Source organism: Falco naumanni, chromosome 2 (genome assembly GCF_017639655.2).
Source record: "Falco naumanni isolate bFalNau1 chromosome 2, bFalNau1.pat, whole genome shotgun sequence".
Classification (NCBI taxonomy): domain Eukaryota; kingdom Metazoa; phylum Chordata; class Aves; order Falconiformes; family Falconidae; genus Falco; species Falco naumanni.
In genome coordinates this window covers 114,867,968-114,887,193 of record NC_054055.1, presented here as the reverse complement: position 1 = coordinate 114,887,193, position 19,226 = coordinate 114,867,968, and the positions used below count along the sequence as shown (strand labels likewise).

Genomic DNA, 19,226 nt, shown 5'->3' with positions numbered 1-19,226 from the left:
TGGACAAAACCAAGACCAGAACCCTTCTACAGAGAGGGGAGGCGTGCAGATGACTCTTAATTGAGGGATTAGAGAGGGAGGAGGGGTCCAAAATGGCAATGCTTACACCATCACATCCAACTGGGGAATAAGCCAGGCCAACCAGAGCAGTGATACGTGTTCCTTAGCTGCCTCCCCAGATGAACAGCAGGCGGCCAGCCACCTCAAGGGTGCCTGCGACTGTGGTGGATCCTCTCGCACCCCTCCTGGGAAACCTGCACGCTGGATTACTTGGCTGAAATGCCCGTACGCCCACACAGGCAGCATGGGGAGCAAACAGGAAGAATTACAGATCTGTGTGCCGTTGCGGGGCCGTGATCTCATTGCAGTTAGAGACACGGTGGGAGCTCGCACGACTGGAATGCTGTCATGGCTGGTTGTGACTTCTTAGGAAAGACAGGCCAGCAAGGAGCGGTGGGGGAGCTGCTCTTTATGTGAGGGAGCAACTGGAACGTGTTGAGCTCTCCCCAGGGGTGGATGAAGAACAAGTCAAGAGCTTATGGGTAAAGATTAAGGGACAGGCCCACATGGGTGACACTGCTGTGGGTGTTTGCTACGGGCCACCTGATCAGGAAGAGGAGGTCAACGAGGTCTTCTACAGACAGCTGGGGGTAGCTTCACAATCACAGACCCTGGTTCTCATGGGGGAGCTCAACCCCTCTGATACCTGCTGGAAAGACAACACAGCTGGCTGCTCACAGTCCAGGAGGTTCCTGCAGAGCATTGAAGATAACTTTTTATGCAGGTGTTGGAGAAGCCAATGAGTTGAGGTGTGCTGCTGGACCTTGTACTCACAAAGGACGACTGGCTGGGGATGTGAAGGTTGGGGGCAGCCTTGGCTGCAGTTACTGTGAGATGGTGGAGTTCAGCATTTGGTGTGGAGGAAGCAGGGCAGTCAGTAGGATTACAGCCCTGGAAATCAGGAGAGCTAACTTTGCCCCTTTAAGGACCTGCTTGGAGGGTTCCCATGGGTGAGGGCTCTAGAAGGTACAGGGGTCCAAGAGAGCTGGCTAATGTTCAATCATCACTTCCTCCAAGCTCAAGAAAGGTACATCCCCATGAGTAAGAAATCAAGCAAAGGGGGAAGGAGGTCTGCATGGGTGAGCAAGGAGCTTCTGGAAAACCTCAAACAGAAGAAGGAAGTTTATGGGATGTGAAAAAAGGGACAAGCCACTTGAGAGGAGTATGGGGATATTGTCAGAACATACAGGCAGGCAATGAGGAAGGCTAAGGTCCATTTGGAATTAAATCTGGCGAGGGATTTAAAGGACAACAAGAAGGGTGGCTTTAAGTACATCAATAGGAAGAGGATGATCAGAGGAAATGTGGGCCCATTGCTGAATGAGGTGGGTACCTGGTGGTGAAGGACACAGAAAAGATGGAGTTCCTGAATGCCGCCTTTGCTTCACTCTTCACTGCCAAGGCCAACAGTCAGGAATCCCAGACCCTGGAGGCAAGACAGAAAGTCTGGAGAGAGGAAGGCTTTTCCCAAATTGAGACGGATCACATTAGAGATCACTTAAGCAAACCTGACGCCCACAAATCCGTGGGCCATGATGGGATGCACTCCTGAGTGCCGAGGGAGCTGGCAGATGTTATTGCCAAGCCACTCTCCATCATGTTTGAAAGGTCATGGAGGACAGGAGAGGTGTCCTGTCACTCCACTGTCACTCCAGTCTTCAAAAAGGGGCAAGAAGAAGAGGACCCAGGAAACTACAGGCCAGTCAGCCTCGCCTCCATCCCTGGAGAGATGATGGAACAGCTCATCCTGGAGGTCACCTTGAAGCATGTGGAGGAAAAGAAGGTGATCGGGAGTAGTCAACATGGGTTCACCAAGGGCAAACGCTGCCTGACCAACCCGATAGCCTTGTGTGATGGAGCGACTGGCTGGGTAGATGAGGGGCGAGCGGTGGGTGCTGTCTGCCTCGGCCTCAGCAAGGCCCTTCACAGCGTCTCCCATGACATCCCCAGAGGCCAGCCCAGGCAGTGTGGGTGGGCTGAGGGGACAGTGAGGGGGGCTGAGAGCGGGCTGAACGGCAGAGCTGAGGGGGCTGTGACCGGCGGCGCAGAGCCCAGCTGGAGGCCTGTAGCTCGCGGGGTTCCCCAGGGCCAGTGCTGGCTCCAGTCCTGTTCCACTTACTCACCGGCGACCTGGACGGAGGGGCAGAGGGCACCCTCAGCACCTTTGCTGGTGGGACAGACTGGGAGGAGCGGCTGATACCCCAGAGGCTGCGCTGCCATTCAGGGAGAGCTGGGCAGGCCGGGGCGTCGGGCGGAGAGGAACCTCATGGAGTTCAGCCCAGGCCAGCGCAGGGTCCTGCCCCTGGGGAGGAACAGCCCCAGGCACCAGCACGGGCTGGGGGTTGAGTGCTGTGTCTGGTTCTGGGCTCCCCAGGCCGAGAGAGACAGGGAGCTGCTGGAGAGGGGCCAGCGGGGGCTACCGAGGTGATGAGGGGACGGGCCCGTCTCCCTTATGAGGACAGGCTGGGGGAGCTGGGGCTGTTCAGCCTGGGGCAGAGAAGGCTGAGGGGGATCTTACCAATGTCCACAAACATCTCAAGGGCGAGTGTCAGGAGGCTGGGGCCAGGCTCTTCTCAGTGGTGCCCAGCGACAGGGCAAGGGGCAACGGGCACAAACTGCAGCCCGGGAAGCTCCATCTGAACATGAGGAAAAATGCCTTTACCCTGAGGGTGACAGACCCTGGCACAGGCTGCCGGGGGAGGCTGTGGGGTCTCCTTCTCTGGAGACATTCAAACCCCACCTGGACGTGACTCTGTTCAACCTGCTCCGGGTGCCCCTGCTTTGGCAGAAGGTGGGAGTGGATGATCTCCAGAGGTCCCTTCAACCCTGACCATGCTGTAATTAGAGCCATGTCATCAGCTTCTGTGCATCTTTCCCAGGCTGTGTGGTGACTATGACTGACTCAAGTGTACCTTATGGTGGAGTGTTGGGGATGAAATAGTTTCTGTAGTCCAGCCCCCTGTCTTTTCGTGTTTTGTAGTGGGGGGAAAAAAACTCCACATATGAAGATGCTTTATGCTGCCCTTTCATGCATCAGGGCAGCCAAAGCCCAGGGCATGGAGCACATGGGCAGAAGGCCTGAGATATTCCCAAAGAAGAAAGATGCTTCTCCTAGGAAGTTGTAATCATGCAGTTTTCAAGACTGAACTAGGAAACTTTCACTGTAATGAAGCCTGCTTAGGTTTTAAAAAAATATAAATAAATAGTTTTCCCTCTTCATCTGGAGAAGGGAGAGCACAACCCCTGCCACATCTCTTGACTCTCTCTTGAAATCCAGTTCCTCTAACACTGGATAGTGATTCCTGCAGATTACCATCTGTACCTCCAGGGAGGAGATGTACCCTGCTAGGGAAATAACCGAAGGGAAATAACTGTTTGTGGCTTACCAGGGGGAAGTATGATCATGAAATGCCAGAGCAGCTGCTGCCTAGCAGCCTTCCTTCTGCCCAGGAAGCTTTGGCTCTTCGTGTGGGAGGCAGGGTAGAGATGCGCTCGGTGACCCAGAACTGAAGGGTACGGAGGGAGGGCTGCGTTACCGTGATGCACGGCCCTTCCCTGGCTGAGTGACCAAACAAGCCTAGCGTTTTACCCTCGTGACATCCAATGGCCAGGAGTGCTCAGGCTCCGCTCTGCATTAGTGATTTGCTGGCGTGCCAGGGTTTGAAGCCAGTGCCTGCTGAATGCGGTAGATGCCTGGATTTCAACCTAGAAATAAGGCCTGAAAAGCCCTGTCTGTGTGTACCCTCTGTCTCTCCTTGTTTGCCCTGCCAGGACAGGGGTAAGGCAGCCCATCCTTAGCCTGACAAAGTGGGGATCATGCAGTTCATCTCCCTTGCTAAATCCCTGACAGCATCTAGGCAGGACAGAGAGCCTGTTTGCTGGAGTAGAACATGTCCCGTATTCCCGATATGATGTCACCTCGCTCACTGCTGGGACTTAGGATAGACCCCAGGCTACAGACAGTGCCAGGATTATTACGGTGCCGGTTTGCCTTTGATCAGTGTGGCCGAGGGTATGTGCTGGGAATGCAGGGATGTTCCTAGCAGATTTTGACAGTCTCTTTGTTTCTGTTGCTGTGACAGTTCACATGCAGCTTCAGATTTTTCTGGTTACAATTGGCTGGGGTGTCCTGGTCCATGCTGCCTTTAGTCCTCTAGGACCTTGAACTTCTGCCTGCACTGCTCCAAAGAAAATGATAGAAAATGTCTTGGTTTATTTGAAGATGAATAAGCAAATGGGCTGCAAGAGGTATACGGTTGGAGGGGGTGTGAATGCCGGGAAACAAATTGGATTCACATAGAGAGTCTGTATAGAGGCTGAGGATGCAATCAAATTAATCTCTCTCCATTTCCCCAGAAAAGGATCCCACCATGCTGAGCTTAAGTTAGGGCTGCAGCCTGCTCGTGAGGTCACTACCTGAACAGCTGACCTTCAAAGCGTTCTGGGTCTTTTATTTCCTTAAATATGTTCTAGCAAAAGCATGTAGGAGTCTCAGCTTGTGTTCCATGTGTAACCCCCATTGCATCTTCACCACCCTTTCACTCTTGCTTGTTGGGAGGATATCTACTGTCAAAATGTATACGAACCTCTGAGATTATATGTCTTTGTACTGCTCTTGTGTACAAAGTACAACTGCTTCTGGGGCAGAGGGCTGTTAGGAATTTATGGTATAACAAAAAGCAGCACATTGTGCTCAGTGGGAATTCTAAGGGGAATTTTGGAAGCCACAGAAGTAATTATTGTATTGTAATTGGAATTCATTTCTTAGTGTGCTGTGTAATCTCTGCTGACCAAAACAAGCCAGGCCCTTGTAGTCTAGAATAGTTTCACCAAAAATGACCGCTGTAGCTTCATGGCACATCCAAGTTTCTTTCCAGAAGCTCAGTTTGGAAGTGATGTGATAAGTTTGCCCGGTGTGGTGAGTTATCAGCATAGCTTCCCGCAGAAACCTCTTGGGAAGGTAAGAGACAAGTGGGTTGTCTTGAATGATTTCCTTAAATGTTCTCCACCAAAAACATTGTTTGCTTCTGATCTTCAGTGGATTTAAATTTATGGTTCCTCTACTAAAAGAGTAGCGTGTAAGAAAGGAGCAGGGCAAATATTCCAACAGTTTTTCATTCCTCCCAAACCATCTTCCCATGCTTCTTGTTGTTGCTGCTGCTGTCCCAGAGGTTGCAGAGCCAGGTAATGATAGTAGCTAATGGGGTCCAGGGTGGGTAAGAAGGGCTAGTTCGCAATCTGAGTCCCAAGTTCCTCCTTCAGTTCTTTGGCCCCTTCCCCCAGAGCCATCCCAGAGGCCACCATTAGCCTCAGCTTTCCTCCTACTCATCTCCTTTGCCTTGTTTAGTAGAGAAATCACTTAAAGGTATTTTGGTACGTTCTTCAGTTTCTGCCCTGTGAAATAGAGAATACTAGCCATGTTGGTATAATCTGAGACGTGGTTTTGTTACTTCTGCGTGGGAGATTTAGTTGTCAAAATTTGGAGAAGTTTTATTTTTTTAACTTAGGTGTCTTGGAAGTCAAACACCATGTGTTGTCACGGTGCCTGAGCATTTCATAACAGCCTAATGGTTTTTGTTGATATCATCGCCACTTTGCAACTGAAGGAGTTACTGTACCTTTTGAGACAGAAGAAGCTATCTGTGGCAGAGCTAGAAGGAAAACCCACAGAAAAGTGTTATCAGATGCACTTTTCCTGTTGTCTGTGGTTTAGTTCTGTAGCAGAACCATCTGTGTTGTTAAAACATTGGTTTGCTCTAACTTGAATTCCTATTGACGGCCTCAGCCAAAAAGATCCATGTGGGATTAGCCAGAAGACCTGAACTCTCATGCTTTTAGAGGAGTCACCAGTGGAAGACTGGCTCCTTTCGTGCAGGACAGTAGAAGGCTTGGGCAGCAGCATCTGGGTTGAGTGACAGATCTGGCAGTTTGAGTGCTTTATCCTAGTGCAGGAATTAAAGGCTAAAAATCGATAACTATTTTATAAAAGCTTCCATGAATGCTTATCCCTACTTCAGAGCTCTGTCTGCACAAACTAGCAGAGAATATTTCAGAAACATGCAAGAAAGGTTTTGGACACTGAAGAAAAGCCTGTCATGAATAACTGTGGTTACTCTTTTCTAGGTCCCGTGTTTAATGTGTCAGTGCATTCTGACAACCCGACGATTTACCAGGGTGAACTGGCAGATTTGCTGTGTATCATCACAACGGAAGGAATGACACTTGAGCCAGGTATTTTGGCAGAATTGTTTTATTTGTAACTCATTTGCCTTCACCAGGCAGAGTAATGCCAGCAGTTTCGACCTTATGTCCTTTGAGTGAGGCTGGAGAATTGCGAACCAGCATTGAAAAATCCTATAGAACTAGATAAATACAGGAGAGCATGTTTACTTTACACAGCCCAATTTAAGCCAAGGGGGGTTTTGTTTCACATTCTGAGGGGAGGGGGAAAAAGTGTTCTTGCTGCTAAGCCCCCCTGAGCTGGCTGCACCAACTGACCCCACTGCTGACAATCTCAGCTTGCAACCACTAGATGGGCCATGAAAACTATTCCTCTTTTCTTTCATTGGAAAGGAGGACCACTGGCAAAACCTGTTAGGAGAAAATGGCCATCTGTAAACAAATCTTAAAGTCACCTGGCTGGTCAGCTTCACAGTTCAGAGTGAATTTAAGGCTTAATGTAAATCTAAAAATCACAATAACTGAAATGACAAAAATGAATGTTTATTGCTGATGCCTTCAGAGGTAAGCCTCCTTTTTTGTGTGGAAGAAGAAACAAAGTAAGTAATTGTTGTGAAAAGGCTGGCAGATACATCAAAGGTAAATTTTTATAAAGAGCTGAAGAGTTCAAGAGAATTGCTCAAAATCTAGCTGCTTTGCCAAGCATTGCCTGAGCTGCTCTTCATCAAAATATGGTGATAATAATTCTGGTTATTGTACCCAAAATTTGGGTTTGGAGTGAGTTTAGGTTTTTAAAAAGTAATTTATATATATATTAAAAATATAAAAACATATTTAAGATTAATCTGCAGGTATGGAAATATAAATATATAAATGTATATACCTAAATATAAAGATGTCATGATTCATGTGAAACTTTGAAATCTACGTGTAAGCCGCTATGAAAGAGGTGCTGTGCAGTAAATATTACTTATAATGCAATAGCTGATGAGGTGAGGTATCAAGCTTAGTAAAGGCCCATCACTTTGAAATTCCAAGATGTCTGTGTAGCAGGGAAGCAGCTTGCTAGATTACAGTTGTGTGCTGCCTGTGAAAAAATGATAGAAGTCTGTAGATTTTATTATTGAAATGCTTGGAAGGGAGGAAAAAGCTGAGTAAACTTTATTACTGTCAAAAGATTTATAGCCTGGGATATTGGACACAGTAAGTAGTGACCTATGTCTGTACATATACCTTAGTCTGTCCTGCGGTTTCTGCTCGGCTGGAAGTCTCTTCTAAGTTGAGGTGTGCCCAGGCTCTTACAGGTACTGTTGCAAGGCAGTGCCCGCAGCAGCTGCCTGCCTTTGCAAAGCAGTAATTGCTGGCAGGGAGCAGCTGCTGCTTCTGCTGCGGTTCGACAGCTAAAATAAGCTTGGGGTTGCCTTGTGAAAGAGGTCTCAGCATCCCTGACTCACTTAAAACTTGAAAAGAGGCCACTTAGTAACCGTGGGGCTCTCCTGTCAGTGCTCGGCTGCGGTTGAGTTTGTGATGGCTCTTTGTGTGTTAGGTAGCTTGAGACTAGGATAAGCACTGACAAGATAAGGATAGTCAAAGGGAGAGAAGTAGAAAGGTGTCCTCTTTGAGGAGCTGCCCATCAGCACAATTAAGTTTTAACTGGGAAACTTCATAGGGATTCTTGGATGTCTGTTGAATTGATAGATGGCACCTGGAGCTGGAAATGATGCTGTTTCCAGTTGTCATGAGCAGCCAGTGTAGAGTTTTAAACATCAGCACTGTAACCTGTTCCATAGCTGGGTAATGTCATTTTGAACACGGCAGATCTCTGCCTTGTGGGCTTTGGTTTGGTGTGGTTTTCTTTTTGTTTTGAGTTTGGGGGTTTTTTTGCATCTGCAATGGGGCGGATGAGGCACAGACAACACCTAGAATGGAGTAAAGTGTGACATTGTGGCAGGTTTTGAAGGAAACTTTCAGTCTGTGCTCTGAGCCTCCAGTTGTTGAATGAGAAGGATTTGGGGGCTAACCAGCCATGCTGTCTGGAGAAACCCCAGCTGGACCTTCCCTATGGGCCTGAGAAGCTGGCCCCTCCGGTCCTTGCTGGTCCTCTGGGTGAGAGGGGCAGAAGAGCTGCCAGGAACAGCTGGAATCTGTGCAACAGCTGTAGGATGCGCAGCCTTCCCTTGTCAGGCTGCCACCTTGGCCTTGAGAGATGGAGGGGACTAGAGCAGTGGGGTTAGCGGAGCAGGTCAGGTGAAGAAGGGCCGTAAGGGCTCATATGGTAACAGACAGATGTAACACCTCAGTAGTGACAGTATTCCCCTGCATCCTGTCTCTGGCATGTCTCTATGCTCGGTCAGTATCACAATTTAATTCACAATTGGAATGAAGAACTTGCTTTTTAAATTAGTGCTGAACATTGGACAGACTGTGAAAATGACGGGGCTGTCTCATCCCAGTGGAGAAATGAGGCATGTTGTTAGAGAAAGCCTATAGCAGGGAATCAGATAAACAGTGCAAGAGTTGCCAGCATCTCCTAGAAGAAAACAGATGACAGCAGTACAGACATGGTCTTTCCATTTGGGAATGCGATGAGAAAAGGAGAGCAGAGCAATTCCATTTGACTCTCTCCCGAGGGGCATGTTGGCTTTCAAAGGCCATCTAATCTTCTGGTGTCAGACCTGCTGCATGGCTGTGTTTTGGGCCATGGTGAGCAAAGAAGGATCAGGGAATTTCATAGGATATCTTGTTAAATGCTCATCCAAAACACTTCGGACACACTCGGTGTGCCAGCCAGCTCTGCTCCTGTACATATAAGCACTCATCTTTGCAAGCACACGTGTGGGTTAGTATGTATGATTCCTGTATTAAGTTGAGATGTCAGGTGCCACCTCTTCTCCCTTTTTGTATGCGCAATCAGAAAAATAAAGTACTTTCAAGGAGCTGAGGAAAAGTTAAATGACCGATGATCTTTGTCGGTGCCCCTTGTTATAGTTAGACCGATCCGTTTGTTTCTAGAAGTGTTACTTACTGGTTGGACCCTTGTCTGGTAGAGGCAATTCACAGTACTCTGTGTGTACCCACCCTGTGGGAAATTTGCAAAAGGGTGGAAAAGGTTTTGGCGTGACTGCTGCGTGCTTTAATTTCCTCTGCTTCTTTGAGACCCTGCTGAAATTGAGTGTGTATTACTAAGCTCAGTACATGGCAGTGCTGTTCCATCTAAAGAACCGCTCCTTTGGCTTGGCAGCTGTGGTTGGTGTTTTGAATTGATGTGAGGGGAGTATGTGTGTGTCAGGGGGGAATAGTAGTTCTTCTGTGCCCTGAAGATATAAAAGCTGCTTCTGATATTTCTGTTGAATACACATTTTCACAAACGATCTCTCCAGACTTCCCAGATCACCCCTTCTTGGGCTGTGTGCTTAGGGATTTAAAAGTATTACTTACTGTGCCTGAAAGGAGATGGGTTTTTATCTGCTCCAGACAGACCCAGTGGGCACTCTGGAGAATTTAACAAAACCAGCTTGTTTACCTCTTGTATGGCTTGAAGTGGTTTGCTCAGCTCTCTAGGAAGCCCTATTCAACCTCATTTAAATGTAGTAAACAAAAAGGGTCTCAAAATTGTGATTCAGCACTGTAACAAGATGCTGAGAGAGCTCCATTCTAAGCAGTGGAAGTGTATGGTTCCTAAGAGCTGGTCTAGAAATAGGATTCCCTGTTTTGAGGAGTGATTGGCCAGGGAAGCAGCTAAGACCCAGACAGCTTAGTCCTGTGTGTCAAATTGAAATGTGCGTAGAGATGTGCTTTACATGTTGATGATCCTCGCCAAGGAGGGGAGGAAGCACAGCACCACTATTACTCTGCTCACAGAGCTCTGAAGCATCCAGCTCCCAGTGCTTTGTGTTCCTTTATGAAAGCTGAGTTGCATGACCTGGGGTCACTGAGGTCCTTGATGGCCTTCTGAGCTTGGCACTGGGATGTTATGCTTTCCTCTAACATGGGGCACCTTTTCCGGGTGTCCCACACTACTTACAACATTGTGGAGCACAGAAGGAACCAGTGAAAGAAGCCTTTCGGAAGTAGTGTTAAGTGTGAGTGAGGTTCTTGTGGTTGGGTTTGGTCTTTGTAGATTGAGGACAAAAATTGGAAGAGTGACTTGTCAACATTGATGCAAGGTGTGTGGGGAATGGAACAGATACTTTTGGGAAGCCCAGTTTGTGACCTGTTCTGTGGCAGTGAAACTGCATATATATATTAGCACTTGGGAGCTGCTAGGCTTGTTCATCACTGACCTTTAGAAAGCACCTGATCTATGTCCTGCTTTTGCTAAATTTTCCTGTGTTTTTATTGCATGAAAACTAGAGATGTATAGAATGAATCAGATGACTTTGCTATGTTAAGCTGTTTCAAGGAGGATAGTGACAAAGAGTACTCGGAGCCAAATCCTCCCTCTGACTGTCTGTAGTGAGTCACTAATTGCACACTGTGTATACTGACTAATAAAATATCTTGGCATAATACTGTCGTCCCATGTTGTAATTACAGAAGATAGATTCAGCTATTTCAAAATGACAACAAGTGCCTGTACTCATCTTTGTACGTGGAGGGAAGGGAACCTCAAATTAACCGAGACTGAAAAGAAGGAATTCTTCAAAGGTAGCAAGTTGCCTGGGAATCTGAAGGCTAGAGGTTTTTTTTTTTGATATCTAAATTTATTGTTTAAACCTTTTTTAGCAAGTGCAAGTGGTGTTTTCAGCATAGTTGGACTTGGCCTGGAAGGTGTCCATATGCTCCCTATGGTACCTGGAAACAAAAGAGCTAATGGCAGTCTCGATGATCTTTGGAAGGAATTGGTTGTTCCCCACGTGCCTGCCTGTGGACCGGTGCTGTTACCGTATTTGGCATAAACAGGCAGCAGAGATGAAGATTAGTTTATAGAAAGGGAGCTCTCTCCAGTAGAGGCCCTGCTTCCCACAGACAGCTGGATGAGTACACAAAGCAGAGGGCTGTTTGGTCCCGATAACCGAACATGTGCTTATGGTAATTTTTATTAACTTTAATTTCAAAGGAAACCGTCTGGGTGCTCTGCCAAGTAACTAATAGTAGTATTTGTAGTATGATAGGCAGAAGTGGTTGTTTTGAGGGCTGCTGGTCCATACGACCTACGCTGGACCCCTGTGTAGGACTGGGAGACCTACTCCTGCTGTAGGGCTGCAAAACAGTCTGGGTGCTCTCCTGAGGTTCTGTGCTGTCACCTGGAGCACCTGGCCATGGCAGGCAGGGCAGGACACTGGCTGGTGTCCCAAAACATTTCGGTCAGCCAGCATCTCCGGTAGTAACATGTGCTTTCTTTTTGATCTGTTTTTGAAGACGTGTGTAAAACCAGTGCACCTTAAGAGGAAGTTAATTAGATCCCAAACAGTGGGGGGTTTGTTGTCTGCAGTAAGGAGGAATGTTCTACCTGGCCAGCTGATGCTGTCCTTCAAGTAGCAGAGCTGAGGATGTCCCTTTACTTCAGTACAGCAGCAGGTTTAGGGCTTCAAATTTAGAGAAGAGCAAACACAATTAGATGAAAGACTGGTTTTAAATGTCAGGTTGCCAGTACTGTATTTTTCAGACATCTGAATGCTAGCAAACGGAGGTTTGATACATCACCAAAATCACTGCGACCGCCTTAGGTGTGACCAGGTTAAGCCCTACGCACACATTCTGCCAAGTACCTGAAGCTCAGGACAGAAATAGTAAATTCTGTTTCCAGTTTAGGCCCATCAGTTTGCTGACATGCCAGGAGGGAAGAGCTGTTGATGAAACAAGTGAGCAGGCTTTCCTTTCTGTGCTCTGGGTCACGCCAGGTTTCAGACTCTATGACAGGTGTTGCTGGGCTCGTGTTAGCAAAGAATAGCAGTGATTTTAAAAGCAGATACTCAGCTACATCAGCCTAATAGAGTTGGCTGGGATCTGCTAATGGGATCAATAGGATCTTGCATGAACGTGGAAAAAGCTAGACGTGCTGATGAACTCTGACTGCCTGTCAGCTATGTTAAATGTGGAAGGTGTTGCAAATGCATTTTATAGACTATCTCCTTGGGTGGTAAAACTTGTACAAGGCATAATGCCTGATGATGTGTGACAGTAACCCACAACTCTGGAAAAAAAATGTATTCAAGCCTCGTGGTCAGGCTTTGCTCCAGAATGCTTTGTGCTTCTGTAGAAATTTTGTTGTGTGCTCTGTGTTAGAAACACTGTATTCATTTAGGCAGACTAAATGTAAGGAAGGGGCCTTCAGGAAAGAGCCTTCAGTCTTTGTGGTTGCATAGACCCTGCACGAAGATAGCAATTGCAAATCCCTCTGCTAGCAAATACCTTCCACTCCCTTTTCACTGTGGGTTCAGCATGGTTGTAGAACTTCCTATGACACTAGGTCTGTTTGGTGAAAACTTAGACCAGAGATTAAACGCAAATTTTAGGATAGCAGGTGGGAAAGCAAGAAGTCTCCTCTTTGTTGTCCCTGTGGTAAGTCACCCTTCCCGTGCAGCTACATCCTTGCTGCCAGTGCATTTCATTGCAGTTCACTACTTGAATCTTCCTAGAAAGGACATGTTTAGGGCACTGTCTTTTTTCTTTTCCTTCTTTTCTTCCGCTGTCAGGCCAGTGTTGGCTATGCTGCTGATTAATCCTTCTGCCAAGAAGCAGCACTGTGAATACTTCTCAGAGCTCACCAATATGTCTAAATTCTTTGTCCACAAATGCAGATGATATGTCCTTTGATGTCTCCTGGTTCGCTGTGCGCTCCTTTGCACTGGACAGAGAGCCCATCTTGCTGGCCTCACTGGACCGAAGAGGGATTGTGTCACAGAGCAGGAGAAATGGCAGCAGTGATCTCAGCCTGGAAAGAATCAGCCCGCTGGAATTCCGGCTCCGTGTGCATGGCTGTGAGGACCATGACTTTGGGAACCACTACTGCGTAGTGACCCCGTGGGTGCGATCTGCCACCGGTGTATGGCAGCGGGAACCTGACATCAAAGCCAAACCCATCTTTCTATCTGTGAAAATGGATGGTAAGAGATTGCAACGTGTGTTACACTATTTATTTATTTTTTTAAAACACCTTGTTATATCTTTCTGTGACAAATATTCCCATAACTGTTTTTAAAGGTGCCTGTGAGAATCTCGTTAGGTGGTGTTGTTTATCCTTTTCTATTGTTCACAGCTTCTGATTCCAGATTCTGTAGACTAGATAGACCTGAACAGATTGCAGTCATAATACTGGAGTATGTTCTTTCCTGACCATCTCTTGGTGATGTTTTGCATAGCTGGAGCATCTTTCAATCAAGGCATAGTGTTCTCTCCAAGTATTAACCCTTCTGCTGCCTGCAGGAGGAAGCCTTGGTTTGCAGATAGGGCGTGCTGTAGTGTTGTGGTTAGCATCAAAGCTGAGAACAGAAAGTGAGAGCTCTGACTCCTTCCTCTCTCTCCTAACGAGACATGCTGCTTCACACTTAATGCCTTGTCTGCTTTACAACCTGAGTGGCAGGTGTTGCTAGACCTCATGAGAAGCAAGTTGCACACTAGGTGCTGCATTCAGCATGTAGCTAAGGAGGAAGATTAATGCAGGAGGGGTTTTGAACTAGTTGCTTGCTTGTCATCGTTTCCAGGAAAGGTCATATTAGAAAGTCCCATGAACTTTAAAGGAAACAGAAGGGTTTGTTCTCCCTACTGTGCAGATAACCATTGTAACTGTACTTTTCAAACTCCTTATAGCTCTTGACCCTGCCTTGTAACGGAACAGTAGTGCAAATCAGATTTCTTGTTTAGGTACCAACTTCGGAGGTTGATTAGACAGGGTTGCTGAGTGGTAGTGAATGTATTGTATGAGTAGTTCTAATCAAGCAAAACTTAAAGTAGTCCACTCCTTGCCTTTTGGAAACATATTACGAAGTGTGCAGCCATAGTCTGCCTCTGATGGGGAAACTCTGCAAGGCCTTTGTTTGGAGGAACAGGTAGGTAATGGGATACATCTTGGAACTAGCTCTGCTTTAGTATCTCACTCCAAGGCTCCTCTGGTGCTTCCAGCCTCCTTGAGGCTTTGAAACATTAGAGAAATAATTAGGGTGAGGAGGTAAGGGAGTCCAGTAAAAGACCAATTTTCCAAACTTCAAAAGACAGAAATCAAGAAGGAAAATTGGTTTAATTTCCTTCTGAAACAATTAATCTGCCCATGACTGAATAATGTGGGATTTTCTCCTTTTTTAGGCAAGAACAAATGAATGGGACCTCTGAATTTCTCAGTAATTATCTAATGACTTTGCCTTCCTCTTTCAGTTCTGAATGCTTTCAAGTATCCCCTGTTGATTGGCATCGGTCTGGCCACTGTCATTGGACTCTTATCCTGCCTCATTGGCTACTGCAGCTCCCGTTGGTGCTGCAAGAAGGAAGTGCAGGAAACAAGACGAGAGCGTCGCCGGCTAATGTCGATGGAGATGGACTGAGCGTGGGAGCTGGACACACTTGCATTTCAGGAGAGACTCACAGGGCTCTCGGACTGTGCTGAGACACTCACTCACAGGCCCAGACAATACAGTGTGTTTCCTCTCTGATTTCAGCCTGGACCTCAAGCTTCTCCTTGTTACACCTCACGTCCTGAGAGCATTCAGGCCATATTTAGCGACTCAGAGTTCTCCTTTTCCAGCAGCACTTTCTGCATAGGGATCATGTCCTTCTAATGTGCAAATTGTTGAGCCTTCTTTCAGCAGGACCCTGTGACAAAAATGACTAAGGTTTTGTTTGTTTGTTTGGCGAGGTTTTTCCTCCCACCCTCTTGGTGTTGAAAAGATGTCCCTGTGTGAAAGCATGATGGGCAGGGTAATGAAGGGGGTGGCAGAAGCATTAGACTTCTATTGTACTAACAGATCTAGTTTTCCCCTCTACCCCCATCACACCATCCTGTTCCCTTTCTCTGTCCACCCTGGTATCTCACAGACTTCTCTGTGTTGGGTTGAAGGTTGAAGAAAAGGTTCCTCTGCTGGTGTCTCTTGAGGCTGTTCCAGCAAATAATTGGTTTATGGTTGTCAGCATGCTTTGTCCTCCCTGGCTTTCAAAGGATTTGCAGTTAACCCCAAAATGTAACTTGCCTGAAGGTCTTTGAGACACTTTTTTTTTTTTTTTTTTCCAGTGCTCAAAGCTCTTAGCTGGGGTGAATAGGGGCTGACTTGGCAACCCTGAAGGGTCAGTCCTCAGATGAGCATTTGTTGGATGTCTGCTTATGGCCACCTTCTCTCCCACACTTCCACCTTCTCTTCTTCCCACTAGAGCTCACATTGTGCCTGAGACCCTGTTCTGCTCGTGGCAGAGGAGCACGTGGTGTCCCCAGACAAGGCCCAGCCTTCTGCTGGCCTCAGCAGAGAGGTGGGAGACCTTACCCCCCTGGTGATGGTGTGACTTATGGGTAGAAAAAAAACAAAAATGAGATGGATCTTTGTCTGCAGTTTGCCAGCTGATGACGTTTAGAGAAGATTTGTAAACTATGTGTTACCAAATGCACAGACCAGACCGCAGTGCTGCTTCTGCCAGTCACTCAGTGGTAACCCTTGAACCTGTGAGCATAGTCTGAGATATCTGCAGCAGCTGAAGTGCAGCTCAGGGTAGGAATAGGAGCAAGCCCAAGAGGGCAGCAAGAATCCCTCAGGTTCCACTGGTCCTGGTCTCGTACATGGGCCTGCAGCAGGGCTTTCCCCGTGGGTTTGAGACCTATTCCTAGGTGCTATAGAATAGAAGTCCTGCTCTGGTCTTCCACATACACTGACCTGGCTCCTGAGCGGGGCAGCTCCTTTTTCAGGCAGTTCTGTCTTCCCAGCACAGCTGGTATTTTAAGCAATAAAAGTCAGAATAAAGATACTGTATATAAACAAACAAGGAAGTAGGGCTGTACCGCAGTCTGATGTCACAGCCAGGGTTTGGCTCACATCAGGAAGGGTGAGAAATGTGGACTTAAGGGTAGGTAGGGCTCAATCCTTTCCAGATATTTTTAAGATAAAAGATACTGAAGGAGAGCACCCATGGGAGGTAGTGGCTGTGGTGTGCAGCAGCCAGTCTAGACGTTAGTTATGTACTAGACAACCTGCTTTACTAACAGCTCATCCCATTGCATTTTCCAGAGGAGCTGCAGATCTAGTATCTGCTATGAAGGCTTCATTTCACATTGGTGTTGTGGAACCTTGCACTCAATACTGTAGCTATTCCAAAATTGTTTTTTTTTGTGGTAAGTTTTCTCAGTCTGGGTGTTGTGTGTTATTGTTTTGGGTTTTTTTTTTTTTCCCTGTGTTGCATTGTGACCTTTGTTTTGAGGCTGGTGTGAGGGTTTTTTTCTAGAAGACTGTTTCGCTTCCCACGTGCAGTCACATATATATATAGGTATTCATAGAGGTGTCCAATGATTTTTTGAAAGCTGAATGTGAGACATCTTCAAAATGGACTTGATTTGCAGCGTTGGGGCTTGCAAGTTATTTGACTCCTTAAGACATTTCACGTGGGACACCTGAAACTATAAACCCCTGAAAGACTTTGGCCTGAACATTCATAGCAACTTTTCTTTCTGGTCTGATGTTTTTCTTTCTGGAAGAGCTCTGAAAAGGCCTGTGTTGCAGGCAGACATAGCTGCCTCTGCTGAGGAACAGGGCAGAAGCAGTCTCCAGCTTCCACACTGAAAGCACAGAAATCTGTAGTGATGCTTTTCCCAGAGGAATAGAGTTGAGGAAATTATTCACTCAGATATTACTTTGACAGCAAGAATTTTTCTTCTTCTCCTGTCTGTCTGCTATAGTGAAATCTTGCTTTTTCCTTGGACGTTATGGAATGCACTTCTGATGGTTGGGATGCCGGCTGTCCTTCCCACATTGATCTAGCAGCTTCCTTCCTGCATTAACATCTGCTTTCTTTACAGAAGGCCTGTGGCATTGGGGCATCTTGGGAGGGGTGGTAGTAGTGGTGAAGTCTGAAGCACAGCATCAGTCACTTTCTGTCCTCACAGGCTGACGCCTCATTTATGTGCTCTTGGTTAAGTTTTAGGGGAAGAGGATGGTGACTGTAATGCAATAATTAGGGAATGAATGAGCAGGGAACCGCCAGCTCTTTACAAACACACGGCATAGCACACTTTCTCCCTGCTGGAAAAAACTCAGGTTTATTTTGGTCAGGGCTCCCTGCACCTCTAGTGAAAGATCCCCATGTCCCTAGCTAATGCTGACCTTCTTTCATGGCCCGTAACAAACCATCTTTGTCATTCCAAGTGAAGCAAGTTCACCACTAGCTCATCCTGCTGCCAGCCCCTTGGAAGGCAATGCTGCATCCCCTTCCACCCTGTATTTGCTGTAGTTGGAAGGCTAGGAGCTGAGGGGCAATACTTACCTGCCAGATTTCCTTCTACTTGTGCCAATTTTGTATTATCCCCTTTTTTTAAAATAGAGTGGGAATCTTATCTCTAATGGAGAAAAAAAAAAAAAAAAAAAGAAGCTAGGTCACTTTTCATGTTTTTTATTATTATTATTTCCTGTGTGACCAGGGTTTGTGTGAGTGGAGGTGTGTGTGCATCTGGTTGTGTATTAAACTTGCAGAGTATCAGAAGAGTAAGCTGCCTGAGATGCAGTGCAAACATCCATATCCTCCCTGCTGCAACCTGTGGTATTGTCAAAGTATCCTAAGGGCTCACGTTGATCTTCCTCTGTTCGCATTGCCACATCTCCTGGTTATGCTGGTAAATTCCTCCAGGCACTTGGAATTTTGATCCAGGACAAGCTTGAACATCATATAGCAGAAGGGCAAGATATTTTCTTTCTTTTGTTTTAATTTCAAAGTTATAAAATAAAGTGTTTGGCACAATCCTGGAATGCAGGTACTGAATAGTTCTAACAATGCTGTGTAAAATGTTTCTTTTTATGTTTAAAATAAAGAGCGAGCCTTTTTGATTATGTCTGTGCTGTCTGGATGTGTGAGGTGTGTGGGCAGTTCTTTCCTTGCATGTTGCATATGTATGCAGACCCCATCGTTGGGGCAAGGGTATGAAATGTCAACCTTACAGTCCTGTTTCCAGCACTGTTTACCCTGTAAAATAAGCACAAACTCTATTTTACAGTAAGTTTGAACTATTTGCCCACCTTTGTGTGATGAATTGGAGAATGTAACTGTTTTCTGAGTCTGACCTGTTTCTATCCCACTGTAAATCAACTTTTTTGTTGGGGGAGTTTCTGATTACCTAGGGCTAGGAGTCACAGGAGTGTGTGTTTAATATCTGCTGTAAAACCTGGGCATTAGGTGTTGAATCTTCCTTGAACCCTTCCTGAGGTTTCTCGTTTTCAAGGTACCAGGAAAAAATCGGTAATGTTGGAAGTAAACTTCCTGCTTACCTTACTGATGGCTGAATTTAAGATGTTTTCCCCCCAGCACCCATGTAAGGACACGGTGATAGTGCAGCGAGGAGGTGACCTGTTGTGGTTTAACCCCAGCCAGCAGCAAGCCACCACCCAGCCGCTCGCTCACTCCCCTCTGGTGGGATGGGGGAGAGAATCGGAAGGGTGAAAGTGAGAAAACTTTTGGGCTGAGATACACTTTAATAGGTAAAGCAACATCCCCACGTGCCAGCAAACCGAACGAGGAATCCATTCACCAGTTCCCATGGGCAGGCAGGGGTCAACCCATCCCCAGGAGAGCAGCGCTGCAGCACGTGGTAAGGCAAACGCCATCACTCTGAACATCCCCCTCTCCTTCCTCCTTCCCCCAGGTGTATGTGCTGAGCATGATGCTGTGTGGGCTGGGATCCCCCCTGGGCCAGCTGGGGGCAGCTGTCCCGGCTGTGCCCCCTCCCAGCCCCTCGTGCCCCCCAGCCCGCTGGCTGCTGGGGTGGGGTGAGGGGCAGAGAAGCCCTTGGCTCTGTGCGAGCACCGCTCGGCAGTAACGAAAACAGCCCTGTGTTATCAACACTGTTCCCAGCACAAACCCAAACC

General features: G+C 47.0%; 1 protein-coding gene across 2 annotated transcripts in view; it reads left to right on the top strand.

Moving 5' to 3' along the window:
* PTGFRN (prostaglandin F2 receptor inhibitor) overlaps positions 1-18,194 on the top strand; it is a 71,692-nt gene extending 53,498 nt beyond the window's left edge. For both annotated transcript variants that reach the window (XM_040582964.1, XM_040582965.1), the window contains 3 exons: positions 6,184-6,291; positions 12,984-13,289; positions 14,554-18,194. In XM_040582964.1, the coding sequence (XP_040438898.1) occupies positions 6,184-6,291; positions 12,984-13,289; positions 14,554-14,720 (581 nt within the window). In that variant the 3' untranslated portion in view covers positions 14,721-18,194. The remainder of the gene's footprint in view (positions 1-6,183; positions 6,292-12,983; positions 13,290-14,553) is intronic.
* Positions 18,195-19,226: the final 1,032 nt, after the last annotated feature.